This window comes from Melospiza georgiana, chromosome 1 (assembly GCF_028018845.1).
Source record: "Melospiza georgiana isolate bMelGeo1 chromosome 1, bMelGeo1.pri, whole genome shotgun sequence".
NCBI lineage: Eukaryota > Metazoa > Chordata > Aves > Passeriformes > Passerellidae > Melospiza > Melospiza georgiana.
In genome coordinates this window covers 50,279,968-50,294,190 of record NC_080430.1, presented here as the reverse complement: position 1 = coordinate 50,294,190, position 14,223 = coordinate 50,279,968, and the positions used below count along the sequence as shown (strand labels likewise).

Sequence of the window (14,223 nt, the reverse complement as noted above, 5' to 3'; positions counted from 1 at the left end):
AGGTAGTATTCATAGATGCACCAGGGTACATAAAACTAGGAGATGTTTAGTTAGAGAGGAGAGTTAAATATTTCCATCATCATAGAAGGGGAAACTCAACATCTGCTGGTTATGATTTCTGCTAGCTAGCAAGGTGTTGGGCTTTTGTTAGAAGCTCTTATACAGCAGTTAAGTATTTTGTGTTAGGTACACCAAAATGTGTATTGGCAGATTAATAAGCAAGTGACAGTTAATTCTAAATGTACGGCAGTTTTTGTGGCATTAGAGATTCAGAACCATGTCTCCTTTAGTACCAGATCTAAGAAATCAAAGTGTTTCTGCTCTCCTGGATTGTAGACATGGAATTCATTTTCTTGCTTTTATTGCAATGCTGACTTAGGATCACAGTCCAAGACTGTGGGTGTGTAACATACACAGAATATTTCCCTCAGTGGAGGTGAATGGCCACTCGTGGACCTTTGTTCTTCCTGGCTTTTGTTGCTCAGTCCTGAAAGTCCATTGTCAGTAGTACTGCAGCAGGTTCGGTTTCCAGAAATTAAAGAAGTTAAATACAAGCAAGGTATGATCTAGATTGCTCTTCAGCATTATGATGCATGATTGTTGTATGCCTTTAATAACTAGCTTGCTGTGATTAGAGAAACAAAAATGGCAGGGTTGAATTTTAGGTGTGTGTTTTCTAAGATGTATATTGATTGAATTCTTGCTTTTCCACCTAATCCTCTGAGTAACTGTTTCCCCTGTAAAAAATAAATCTAGCTACATAATCAATTGTATGTCAGATTAAAATGAGACAGTACTTGTTGCTGAGACTCACATAATAAAAATACTTCTCGGTGGTTTTACTTAGATTGGAGATTGAAATGTGTATGGGTAATGGGAAAGCAAAGGGCTGTGAGGATAGGTAATCTCTGTGTTACTGTAGTAAGACAGTCACTGACCGAAAAAAATGAAAAAATGTCTCTATCTCAGTTGGTCTTTCTAGGGTTCAGGAGAAAAGGCAGAAGAGAACTTCAGATAACTGGGTGGAAGTCAAGGAGGGTATAACAGAATACTTAATTTTCAAAACTCTGCAAAGCCTAGTGTAACATGGAATAGCCTAGAAGTGGCTGTGACAAACACCTATGACATAACTGTAGAATATATTTTATTTTCTGCTGCTCAGAGACTAAGAACAAATAATGGGGTTTATTTGATCTCAGCCTATATTTTCTTGAAATTATGGAAGGGCTCATATGAACCTTGGATGACAGATTTATCATAAAGTTGTATTGTCTGTAGAAAAATGGAAAGCCATAATGTTTCACTATGGTTTGAGTATTCCAGTCAGTGAGCTCTAGGGTGCAGAATGACAGAGTGGTTTGGGCTGGAAGGAATCATCTAGTCTATTCTCCTTGTCTTGGGCAGAGACACCATCCATTAGATCAGGTTGCTCAAAGCTCCTTTCAACATGGCCTTAAACACCAGGCATCCAACAGCTTTACTGGGCAGCTTGTTCCAGTGTCTCACCACCACCCTCACAGTTAAGAATTTCCTCCTTATATCCACTCTGAATCTACCCTATTTTAATTTAAAACCATTGACCCTTCTCCTGTAACTAGAGTTACCAGTAAAAAGTCTTTGTCTTTCTTACAGGCTCCCTATATGAATGGGAAGACAGTAAGATTAAGTTGGTCCTCAGTACATCTCTCTTATTTGTGGGCTGATTTTTAACATTGTCATTTTCTGATATGTTCTTAATTTTGTTGCTTTGGAGGATAAGACATGTTAAAATTACAACTGTATATTTTTAGGGACTTATGTAAAAATGGATCATCTCTGCTTGAAGTTTTCAGTGGACCTTTCCAGGTGAATGTGTTCCTTCACCATAATAACATGAGGCTGATGAATTGGTAGCCATCATTTCACTATGTCCTGAAATTTGTGCACTTAAAACTCATGGGAGTAGTGCATTTTCTTACTTTCTGATTGTTTCATTCACAATTCATTCAATATTTATTCTGTGTACTCCTATTAGTAGTTCTTTTCTTCCCACCATTATTGACTGTATGTTCTCTTGCTGGTAAAATGCCATTGAAGGAAGTGGTGTTCTTCTACATAGCAAAGAAATAAATGTAAGCCTATGCTTGCCAGATAGAAAAATTCTCTGCTACCAAAATGCCTTGGCTTTCAGGTTGCCTGTAATAGTACAAGATTGGAAGAGTTATTGATAACTGAAGTAAAAGTTGTTTGTAGCATCTTCTGGTGAATCTTTGATACCCATAAGGGTGTTTGCTAAACAATGAGCTACCACAGAACCCAGAGTTGCTCAGAAGTACTGGAGTTTTACTGTTGAATGGGGAGGAGCTATTTACACTTGCTGGTAGATAGTGTCTGCTGCTTGGAAAGCTTTTTGCTGTTATGTTTTGTTGTTAGTATTAGAGTTTTGTTGTCAGCTGCACTGATCTAAGTACCTACAGCCCTTGGATAACTCTGGATACTAACTGTCTCATTTTGTGGTGAATTGCTAAATTATGTTCCTTGGTTTTAGTACTTCACATCTCAAGATGGATTTCTCATCTGTGTAAACGACTATTTCAATGAAATAATAAATTTTGCGTCTTTAGTGTGGATAAATTTAGACTGTCATATAACGTGTATGTTTTCTTTTCCTATTGCAGGTTATCCTCCTGGGAAACATCACTTTTTGTGCATAAAGAATATCTTGCTGAGTTGCTGCAACTGAGTTTAGAATGTTACTTGACTTGTGATTCTGATGGAGGAATAACAAGAGCTCAGGCTGCTGCACTGGAAGACTTTACAGGAAATACAAAATGTCATCGAATAGGAGTCAGAACCCGCATGGACTTAAACAGATTGGTCTTGACCAGATATGGGATGACCTAAGAGCTGGAATTCAACAGGTTTACACCAGACAAAGTATGGCAAAATCCAGATACATGGAACTCTACACGTATCCTAGTGCCTATGATAGCTAGTCCTTTCACTGCTGGTAGATTACAGATAGCTTTTTACTTTTTTAGACAGAAAATTGCTCCATAACTATTTCACTTAATGGCTTTTAAGAATGCATGGTTTTGTTTTGAAGATTGGCCCTTTCTATTTAATATTACTGGCAAATAGCAGGAACATTCTGTTATCTGGAAAACTGGCTTCCATAATTATTAAGGCTACCTCTGTATTTCAGGTTTGATTACTGTTATCTTTAATACAGCACATGTTTAAAGAGATTTTATTATTAGGTTGAATTTTGAGTCCACAATGCACACAAAGAAAACAGAAATTCCTTTTTGTTTTTCTGTTAGTCTCTGGCATTAGGCTTCAGGTCTTACTGATAATCATGTCCAGTTACCTGGAAGTTTTTCAATTGTCATTCTCTGTGTAATACTTTACTCTTGACTTGATTATGTAATTTTCCAGCTGGAGTGAGAATGTCACCAGTGGATTTTGCTTTAACTCCTAGCTTGCATTGGAGAGTTATTTTCCAGCATCTCTGGAAAATACATTCTGATTGTTGTTATAAGCTGCTGGAAGGGGGTTAACCTCCTTGTTCAAATGCACTGAGGTACTGTGTGGAAGATTGTAGGAAACTTGTTTCTGTCAGGTAGTGTATAAGGATTTTTCCAAACCAATATGTAGGAGAAATATGTCTCTTGTTGTATTACAGCTTAGGTGTTTGACTTTATTTTAGAAAGGAAATTATTCTTTATTTCGCCTATAAGGTGCCATGTAAATGGGTTCCATGACCTTTGTTTTGCATCTTTTGTTCTGCCTTGACTCTTGTAAGCTTGTATTTCTCAGTAAAGTCAGCACTGCTTAAAAATGTGGTGGTCTACACACTTTGCTGTACATTTGATAGAAATGATAACTGAATACATTTCATATCATTTAGTTCAGCTGCTTTTCTCTATCAGTATTTAGAGTTGGGTTTTTTTAATGAAGTTATTATTCTGAACTAATGTCTGTAGCTGTTGCTGGCACTGCTTTGGAATTGCAGCATGTAAAATTTTAGTCTGTAATAATTTTTTTGAAAGGACAGAGCTTTTATAAAAGAGGAGCTTGAAGGCTATAAGCCAGTCAATTCTGTAGTTCCCTGGACTTTCTAAGGAGGTAGAAAATGTAGTCTTAGCATCAACGTGCAAGCTTTTCTATCTGTGCCTGCAGAATCCATGCTCCAGGCTGTGGTGGGAGAAGCCCTGAGCAGACTGCTGAGTGTTTCTAGGATACTTCTTTAAAAGCAGTGGGAAGATGAAATAACATTTGTATAGGGTCAGTACTTTTCCTAAGATTTAAAATTAGTGATTTCTTGCAGCACTAGGTTCAATGTTGGTTTTGACTCAGTGAAACAACTCTGTGAAAGTTGAATGTCTGATGGAAATTTGACATGCGGTAGAAGCTCTGAGAGTCTTTTCTTCTGAGTGCCTTTAATATATTCTTGTTCAGGAGCTCTGTTAAGCAGGACAGCTGAAGACTAAGTACTGACTGTAATGGTTAAACATGGGCTTTTTTCCTCTCCTGATGTTCTCAAAGATGCTCAGAATGAAGCTGTAAAAAGGATAAGCTCTCTATTAGTTACTCATTTCTTCCTTGCTTCTGCTTTGAGGAATTGTTGGTACGAAAATAAGGACTGTTTATGTTAATTTCTTCAGTGAATTTATTTAGGGGGTAATTTTGGTGGTCAGCTTGGATTTTTGTCCAAGTTTTTGGACATAATAGTTAGATAACTCACAATATTTGATACTGGTTAGGCTGTGTATTTAATCTCCTGTGAAGATAGCAATGCATTTCGCATTCTATACCAAGTACATGTGTTCAAAAGTTGTGCTTAAAAGATTACGCCCCGTTCAAAGCAGTAACTGTGACATATTTGCCCAGTCTTTGTGTACAGCAAGTCTTGTAGTTGGGTAGATGTTTATTTCAGGAAGCTTTGCTTATCAACCAGCTTAGTTTGGAAAGCAGAACAGCTGCAGTTGAGTTTCAGTTGCAGCTGTAATTGGTCTGAAGATCAGCTGTACTTACAAGAATGTCTTGATAATTGACAGTTTAGTCTTTCCTCATCCTCTTTTGTCCTCTTTCTCTTTCCCCATCCACCCCCCCTTTTTTTTTCTTGTCAGGATATTCCTCCTGAAGTGGATTTCATTTCATCCCTTTAATTTATAAGAGGGGAGCTGTGCATATAAGCAAGTCCTATATCTGTCCTATATCCTATTCAGTCCTATATCTGCTATCAATTTTCAATCAAAATTGATTGGAGATGTAGAAGATTTTGTTGTGCCTCGGTCAAGTCCCTCTGGAAAATAATTAGAATAGTTATGCAATTCTAGCATTTCAGACCTCTGTCACACCTGCACTTGTTTTCTTTGTTCAGAGGGTCTCTTTGTGAAGCAGTAAATTCATCTCTTGAGTACAGGCTGAAGCCTGTGCTTAAGGTGGGTTTTTTCCCCTTCATTTCAGTGGGAGCAGAAACATGATGATTATTCCAAGATTATTTTTTAGATCTGAATATTGAAGAGGTGATGAAAAATTTTTTTTCTGAATGGTGATTACCAAGTTCCTCATCCATACTTCTTGTCATTTAGATTTATTTGTGCTTTTAACTGCAAGGTACCTTTTTTTGTGAGATCAGATGATCATGTATTTCCTTCTTGTGCAGTTTGTTGTTTTGGTGTTTCATTTTTTCCCCCCATGTGTGAGATTCTTGAAAATGAAATATAAATGTTTTTCTGTTCCTTACCTAGATATTATGTAATTTCTAGTACTGAAGAGCCTAGTTGTTCCTATAACAGTAATTAACATCATCTGACAACAGTATTACAAGCTAGCTCAGAATTACATGTCAAACATTGACTTTATGCCAAAAAGAGAAATAGCCAATAAAATTAACTCAATTTCTAGAAACAATAGACCTAAATATTGTGAGGGAAGGGCCTATTCACCCTGTTTTCCATTTAGTGATTATTAGTTTGGAGGCTGTGATCCACAGGACTTGCTTGTAAAAGTCAGTTTTTAGGGGTATGTGTTTACAGAACATCTCCTGGTGGCATTTAGTCTGTTTGGAGGAAACTTCAGTTAGTCTGTAAGAGACTGTAGAGAGAGAACTGTATTTCTGTATAGCAAGTTTTGAGTTTCTGTTTTGAATTGTTGGTTGAAAACCTATTACTTGGTTTACTAGAATTATTCTTACTCAACTTATTTATAGTGCTGTAGGTCACTTGTCTTTATAGCCACCTCTTCTTAACTCCATTTGGCAGTGATAAAATATTCATACATCTTGTGCTATTTTCTTCTCTTTTGGCAGCAAGTGAAGTCCATTTTTCAAACTAATTGTATAGTGAGCCTGCAATTTATTTTCCTCAAACCTCATGGTATGAGAGAATGAATGGGGGTTTGCTGGACATTTGCATTGAAACTCAATGGAGAGAATGAAAGGGGTTTGTTCCTTTTCTTGTTTCATGTATCTTAAGAAGATTCTCAGGCCAGGTACTAAAATGACAGAAAACCTTGCTGCACTGTATCAAAGTAGTATAATTTTTCACAGTGACTTAGACAAAGAGCTGAGTAGCTTTGCTATAATACTTACTTTTGTTCAGAAGCACACATCAACAATTTTCAGATAGCATTGGTGAATGGAAAGGTTTGTGGTGTGCTTCTCTCTAGTATGTGTGGACTCTTTGAAATGCCAAATATTTAACATAAACTCACGCTTTCACTGCCTTGATTTACAAAACATAACCTGAGAAGCATTTTTAGGGATTCTCTTAAACAATCTACTTAATTTATGCCCATACAGAACAGATTAATCTTTTTGTCCAAATTTAATATTTAAAGAAAATTTGAGAAAAATAAGATGAGTTTAAAGAGTCCAGTTGTTATTAATTTACAACAGATGAGATTTATATCTGCATGAGGATATCTTAAAATGTTGTCATTGATAAGAAGAGTTCATAATACTGTGGAAGGTATGATGTGGTTGTTCAACTAAGATATAAGTTGCAATGTCCAGATTGCAGGGTTCAGATTGGCTTTCAAGGTCTTTCAATGTTACAGACATAAAATTACACTACTGATTTCAACAGGTTCCTTGATTACCTTTGAGTAGTTGATTGGCATCATTATCTTATAGGTCGTATGTGGAAATTTGAAGAAAATGACTGAATTTATTGTGACTTAAAATTTGCTCAAGTCTTACACCAATAAATTGGATCTTAAAAATGTGTTTCTTATATTATTAGCCCTCATTTGTAAATATTTTCAAAATAATGAGTTGAAGTTTGTCAAGGATAGGTAAAGGCTATGCTGTTCTGTCACATTTCATTATTTTATGAAAAATCATTGCTTATTTTGATTCAATTTTGTTCACTTATTTTAACAAAGCAGTGGCTACTGAATAATTATTGGATCAAATGTAAGTAATTGTATATCAGAAAAGGTTACTGTAATAATTTTATAAAATGGGATTTTTTTTCCTCACATATTAGCAACTGATATAGGAAAATACTGCGTTGAACATTAAATAAAGTGTAGTGTGCTTGCACTTCAAAATTACCAGATGACTCAGGATATTCTGTCTGTTCATAAAATAGAAAGTGTAAATATATTTAACTTTTTTTTCTCTCTGTGAGTAGATTCAGCACCAGTAGTATATGTTGACCAAGAAAAAAGCAAAACCATTAAGCCCTTTTCCTGGCATCCTTTGCCAAGAGCTTTTGTAGTTGCTTCTATTGCAATCTTTTTTCCTTGTTGAATTCCTGTATTTTAGTAGGATTTTAGATCAGCAGATGCATATTAAAACTGTGAAAATATTTCATTTTCTAATCACATGAATCTGTTGTTACCAGGCAGCACGGTATGTTCTTGTTTTTTTCTTTCTGCACAGATTATTATGCTCTTTCTATGCAGAACAGATACTGAGGTGTTAGGGCATGCACTTCTCATTTACATCTCAGATACTGTTCCGGTTTCTCTTAAGATTCAATCACTCTAAGCCATCCTTTCACTTCAAGGTCAAATTGTCTAAGGTCACTTTGGATACATCGAGGCAGCCTCTTCTGTCTGCTAGTCTTAGTCCTGCATATATTTAATATCCCATTTCACAGGACTTCTCATGTTCCAGTTAGTGCTTGTGTGAAACACGAAGGCAGAAGTAAATGTATTTGTTGGCATGTTCAAAGGGTACATAATAGACCTTTTCTTGTGTGGAAAGGTACATATAATTGTATGCATTTGTGTGTATTTACAAAGATTGCATCTTCAGTTTGAAAGAAGGGCAGAATATGTTTATATTTGTGCAATCGTTCCCTTTCTTTATGCACTCTTCCACAATGACTGCTTGCTGTTCTACTTGCTTTTTATAGTAACCAATAATACTCTGTTCAGAACCAACCTCTGTCAATGCAAAGAAAGAAATTTAAAAGCAGCCTCAGTTATGGAGGTTCATACACTCCCTGGCATAAAAACTGTACACTTTGTTTTTGCATTTGGCTTTGAAATTTTGTGTTTTCCTTGTAACTCAGCGCTTCTCTGTGATGCACTTGAGTTTATGCTGTGGAGAGAGAAACAAGAAGTTATCTATTAGTCTTCAGATGGCTTTTGCTGAAAGTGTCTCTGATCTCAGACTTGTAGAAACCTGTTTGAGCTGAGTTATGCCTGGATTTTCATAGCAGCTGCATGGCTGATGCTGTAATAGCTTCTCAATGTCTTGCCTCAGTCCTTCCCTGAGTAAAATGGGTTGTCTAAAATGGAGTGATTTAGCTGAGAGTTGTGTCAAATCTAAAGACTTAAATGTATCCATGTATCAAAATATATCAATTGAAACTTAATCACAAGTGGTAAATGTGTGGGGTTGGATACAAGCTCTTAATTTTGTCAGCTTTCTCTGAATTGTGCTGTGAGGGTAACCCTTATTTACTGGATGATGAGCTGAACATAGATAAAATCTCTTTCTGATACCTCCTTGAAAAGAATGAAGGTTTCTGGGGTGCTTGTTTTACTGCTGCTCCTCACAAAGCTAAAGTGAGTGTTCAAAGCACTTGTTCTAAAAGTGATTGGTTTTTTACAACCTTATAATTTCAAAAACTCATGTAAATTTCCTTCATCAGTTTGACTCACAAAACATTATATTCATGTAGGCATGTTCTACTTCTCTTAGCTTCTCTCCTCTTATGTCCAGCCTAAACTTCTGGATTTCAACAGGACTTGAATGGCTTTAATTTTGAAGAAAATATGTAAAGCTGTTCTTTAGTAAATATAATAAGCTGTGTTGTTTGTATTAGAAGTGGTTCTACAATAATACAAAGCTTCTGTAGCCATCCCTAGCAATTTTCCTGTCAGTGTTTGCAGTAGTTCTCTATCTGATGTTCTTACATGCCTTTGGTGTAATCTAGGAAAATACAGATTTTTTACAAAAGTGGAATTAATCTCTATTTAGTCCTTCAGGCCAGCTACTGAGCCTGAAATTATTTCTGCTTAAGGTCTGGGAAATAGCAAATTTATGCCTAAAACTGATCTTTGTAATAAAGAGACTAGAAGTAATGAGAGAAATTGTGATTGGACAGTTGTTTGGCTTGTGTTATTGTGGGCATCTCTGCGCTTTAGTTTTCTGCTGTGTTCTTTTAATTCTGCTTCCCTTTCAGTTCCTTTAATTTTACATACCTGTCCCTCACACTTCTTCCAGTTATGGTAATTTTTCATAGCAAAATTAAAGAACTCTGAGGGTCTGGCTGTGCAGGTGAAAGATGAACCAGTTAGTACCTCAGCAGAACTATTTTCTTTTAAAAACTACAAGATTTATGCAAAACTGAATGATGTATACTCATCATTGTAGTGTCTGAGTGCTTTCTTGTTGTGTGTTGAATCACACAACTGATAATTTTTCATATATAATTTTGGTTTGCAGTTGCTTTCAGAGTATAAAACCTGTATGGATTATTTTGGTACTTTTTGAGAGGAGAGGGTAGATTAGAATTGACCATGGCCTGCTCTAGCTTGTGTTTTGTTGGTATACTTGCTCAAAAAATGCATGCAGTGCTGCTGAAAGAGCCTGTTTCACTTCCCCAGTGGGGGCACAGAAGTTCAGATGTGCTCACCAAAGGGTCTGGGGCGAGGGACCACCACTGGCTGTAGTGTTGGTTCCTTCCCCAGTCCTCATGACTGCCTGTCTGCATGAGCCCCCATGCTGCTGGAAACCAGGTGGCAAGGAAGCCCTCCAGCTGGGTTGTGTGTCAGGACCCTTTCCTCCAGTGGAAGTGATCTGGTACAAGGCCTTAAATCCATTAGGGTGTGGCAGCACGGGATTTTTTTTTCCTGTTGCCTATCTTTAGAAACAGAGCCAAGGCTGTCAAAAGTAGTGTAAATTATATTGGTGACAGAGGTGGTAAAATTAATTTGTCTTTGGCTATATTTTGTTTTGAAGACTTTTGGAGGAGAATAAAGTTCTGAAAAAGATTTTTCATCTTGCAACAGCACAATGCTGAATTATTTTATAAACTTTCTTGCAGTTTTCTACCTCAAATTTATTTTAGACAACTAAATTAAATTTCTCCTTCACTTTATGGAAGATGTAGAGGTTAGAGGAAATTGATGTTGATCTCTTCCTCCTGTAGGTGGTTTGTCTGCTGGGCCAAATCTGAAGTTTAGCAGCCTGAAGCTTGAGGATCAGCACAGCTTCACTCTGGTTCAAAATTTTCTATTGATGAATTAAGTTCTCTGCTTGTTATGGTATGCAAATTGCCATACAGAATAGTGCAAACACCCCCAAAAATGTTTCCTGGTAGCTGTTTGCGTATGTATGTAGCTTCCAGCCCACCATGCATTGAGGGATTTATTTATTGCTTTCTGCAGCTAGGAATTCTTTTCATAGCATTCCCCTTGTGATTCTCAGATGGACTGTCATACACTTTGCTGTAAGCAGCACAAATCTGATTTTGTTTTGAATATGTCAGTCTTTCTGTCAGTTGCTGGCTCTAGCAGATGGGGGGACAGATTGTAAACAAAGTGTGAGAGAGCATGCTTTATGTAGAATATGTCAAAGAGTTACACTTGCAAACTAACTTCAGTTTGACTTGTATGGAACTATGAAACTAGAGCACTTCAACAGTGCTGTCTTGGATGGACCCTTTGACTAGCAAATCTCAAGCCAGAATAAAAGGTAAAGATGAGCATTACTGGAATTACTTTTGTTGCAGCTCTGAGGTGATTACTGTCAGACATGGACAAAAGGTCTCAGTCTCTGTGTTTACTTTACAATGAATCCTGGGTTTAACAGTAAAATATATAGGGTAAGAAAAAGGCTTATGTCTTCTAATCTTGGCCTTTTATTTTTTTGAAGGCTGTTTTGATTGTTTGTAGAGATGAATAAAATGTTTTTGTCAGGCAGTACTCTCAAAACTGCAAGAATTACCCATCATCTGGACAGTCTTCCTATTTTCAGGCTTGCTCAAAGCCATTTGGGATAAGAGAGGGGAAGGAGACGACAGGACTGTCAAGGGGGTATTTATGAATCAGCCCTAATTTCCTAGTATCAGGAGAGGTTTTCCATAAACAATTTAGAGAAATTTATGTATTAGCTATTTTAAAATTAACCTGTCAGGTAAACCTGCTTTTTTTGTTTGTGGCAAGAAAGTAAGTTGCATATCTAGACGAAAATGGTTGTGCTGTGTCTTGTTCTTCACTTGAACAGAGAATTCTGAAATCAAAGTGTAGATAGTAAAAGTAGCAGCAGTGCCAGGGAATTTGACCAAACAAATGATTAGAAGGTGGAAGAAATCATTAATGTTCAGGAAATTAGTGGCTGATAGAGATAAGAGGCTGATTAAAAGTTGAATTGCTTCAATTCAATACAAATGAAGTCTTTATGTTGTTGGTTGACATAGTGAGAAATTTACTTAGTTGGCATCTGGATGAGGTAACAGATAAGAAATAAACATACACTGTATATTTTCAAAAAGGGTTAATCTTAGGCAAAGAGCATTACTTCTTTGCACAGAATGCAATGACTTTCTAAACAAGCATGTAAATATAGACTGTGAGCATGCTTTCCATGCAGTTTGATGTGAAGACCCTGAGCTTTGTTCCTGGTGGCATGCAGGATACTCTGATCATTAAACCCAGTTTAAGGGTGTGTTTTGTCTATGAAGTGTTTTATAAAATTATTGCAAGGAAGTTAACTGGATATTTGGAGACAATTCTTGAGCTTTACCACTTAGAAGCAAATCTGTTTATAATGACTATAATGCATCATATATTTGTGGTTTATCATTTTCTTGATATTTATTTATGCTGATGTCTTGCCATTTTATTGTGCTGGGCTTTGTGAAGGGAAAGATAAAAGTCAAGTCTCTGCAACATATGAATTTCCTAGTTCATGGTGTGCTATGGAGAAAACCTGTCTAGTGGTTAAAGCTGGGTGGTGGTGGGGTCACCATTCCTGGATGTGGTATTGGGTGCCATGGTTTAGTTGAGGTGTTAGGACATGGGTAGGACTGGATCTTGAAGGTCTTTTCCAACTTAGTGAAAACACAAAGCCAAATTAAACATTCTGGATTGGTTAATACACTGTTTTCTAACAAGGATGTGACTCAAAAGCCTGTCCTTGGACTGGCAGTAGAGGAGTGAGTGCTCAGTAGCTTCATTCCTTTTGGCTGATTGTTGTTTGTGAGTCACTAGGGTGATTTTTATTGTCAGATCTGAGTTCTCAATGAGTTCAGGTGGTACTTAGCTGGTTTATTTTGCTTGCTTGTAGAATGCAGCTTCTTTAAGGATGCCTTCTTATTTGAAGTGTTTGGGACAATATGACTTCCACTTATTACTTTGGAAGAATCCTGAATATTTGAGTTTTTTAGATCAGAGAACAGAATGTGTTCTTGAAATGCTATACATTAACAGTTACAAGAAGTCTGCCAGACTGTAGTAGTATAAGAGGAAAAAATATTGCTGCCACTTGCTAGGGTCATCTTCTGCATCTCTGATACCTGGCTTAAAGATGTAAAGAGCAGACTTCCTACCCTGGGACAATTCTCAGACTTTTCAGATAGACAGCAGTGAAGTTGCAACAAGAACTCTAAAGGTAATGAAGAGACTTCAGGGACTTGGGATGACTGGTTAAGAGATCAGAAGCTGAAGTAGTTTTCACATCTTTCTCTTTCTAGTTCCAAGAAATGATGAAGGAATAAACAGGAAGAGCTGGCAGATCAATACTTGGCTCTGAGCCTGGTGTCAGTGGCAATTTTATTTTTTTTTTAAACAACCTAGTGCTGGGTTTATATGACATCAGACCTGCTGGTGACAGACATTGTACACCTGTCTCAAAAAGGGAAACGTATCTTTGCAGGTACCAGAGTTACCAGGTCTTCTGTAGAGAGGTTTGAAAAGAAAAGGGATAAAACAGGGAGGCAGCATGCCAGTGTTTGAGGGATGGTATGCTAGTGAGGTCCTTCAGTCTGATATCTCAGTGGAGGTAAGCAATGGAGATCCGCGTGGCGGCAAGGAAAAAGGTACCCTATGTTAGAAACCACAGAATCACCTGGTCACATAGGAACTAGGGCTTCTAGCCAAAAAAAAAGATGGTGGGATCAACAGCCCAACCAAGTGCATTTGTATGAATGCATGCAGCAAGGCAGCAAGCAGGCAGGCAGTCACAAACCTTCTTTCCAAGGGCTGGAGCCAGTTCTGTTCAGCAGTGCCTGAGACGAGGGGATCAAGTGCACCCTCAGTGATTTGGCAAGGCACACAGACTTGGCTGAGGATGCTGATCTGCTGGAGTGTGTGGGGGATCTGCTCTGCAAGGGTGCCCAGAGAGGCAGGACCAGTGAGCTGAGGCCCGAGGTTCAGCAAAGCCAAGTGCTGGGTCCTGCACTTCAGCCACAACCCAGGCAGTGCTGCAGCTTGGGGGAAGAGTGGCTGCAAAGCTGCTCCATGGAAAAGCACCTGGGGGTGCTGCTCTACCAGCTGTGGACATGAGCCAGCATGCACCCAGGTGGCCAAAAAGGCCAATGGCATCCTGGCCTGTATCAGCAATAGTGTGGCCAGCAGCACCAGGGCAGTGATGGTCCTGCTATACTTAGCACCTCAAATCCAGTGTCCAGTTCTGGGCTTCTCCCAACAGGAAGGACATTGAGGGGCTGGAGTGCGTTCGGAGAGGGGCAGCAGAGCTGGGGGAAGGTCTGGAACTCAAGGCTGATGAGGAGAGGCTGAGGGAGCTGGGGGTGTTTAGCCTGGAGAAAAGGAGGC

The 14,223-nt window shown here is 38.0% G+C and overlaps 1 protein-coding gene across 2 annotated transcripts in view; it reads left to right on the top strand.

The window, feature by feature from the left end:
- The window catches only part of CUL1 (cullin 1), a 52,107-nt gene that overhangs the window by 12,277 nt on the left and 25,607 nt on the right, over positions 1-14,223 (top strand). For both annotated transcript variants that reach the window (XM_058030133.1, XM_058030123.1), the window contains exon 2: positions 2,658-2,950. In XM_058030133.1, coding sequence (XP_057886116.1) covers positions 2,811-2,950 — 140 coding nt within the window. In that variant the 5' untranslated portion in view covers positions 2,658-2,810. The remainder of the gene's footprint in view (positions 1-2,657; positions 2,951-14,223) is intronic.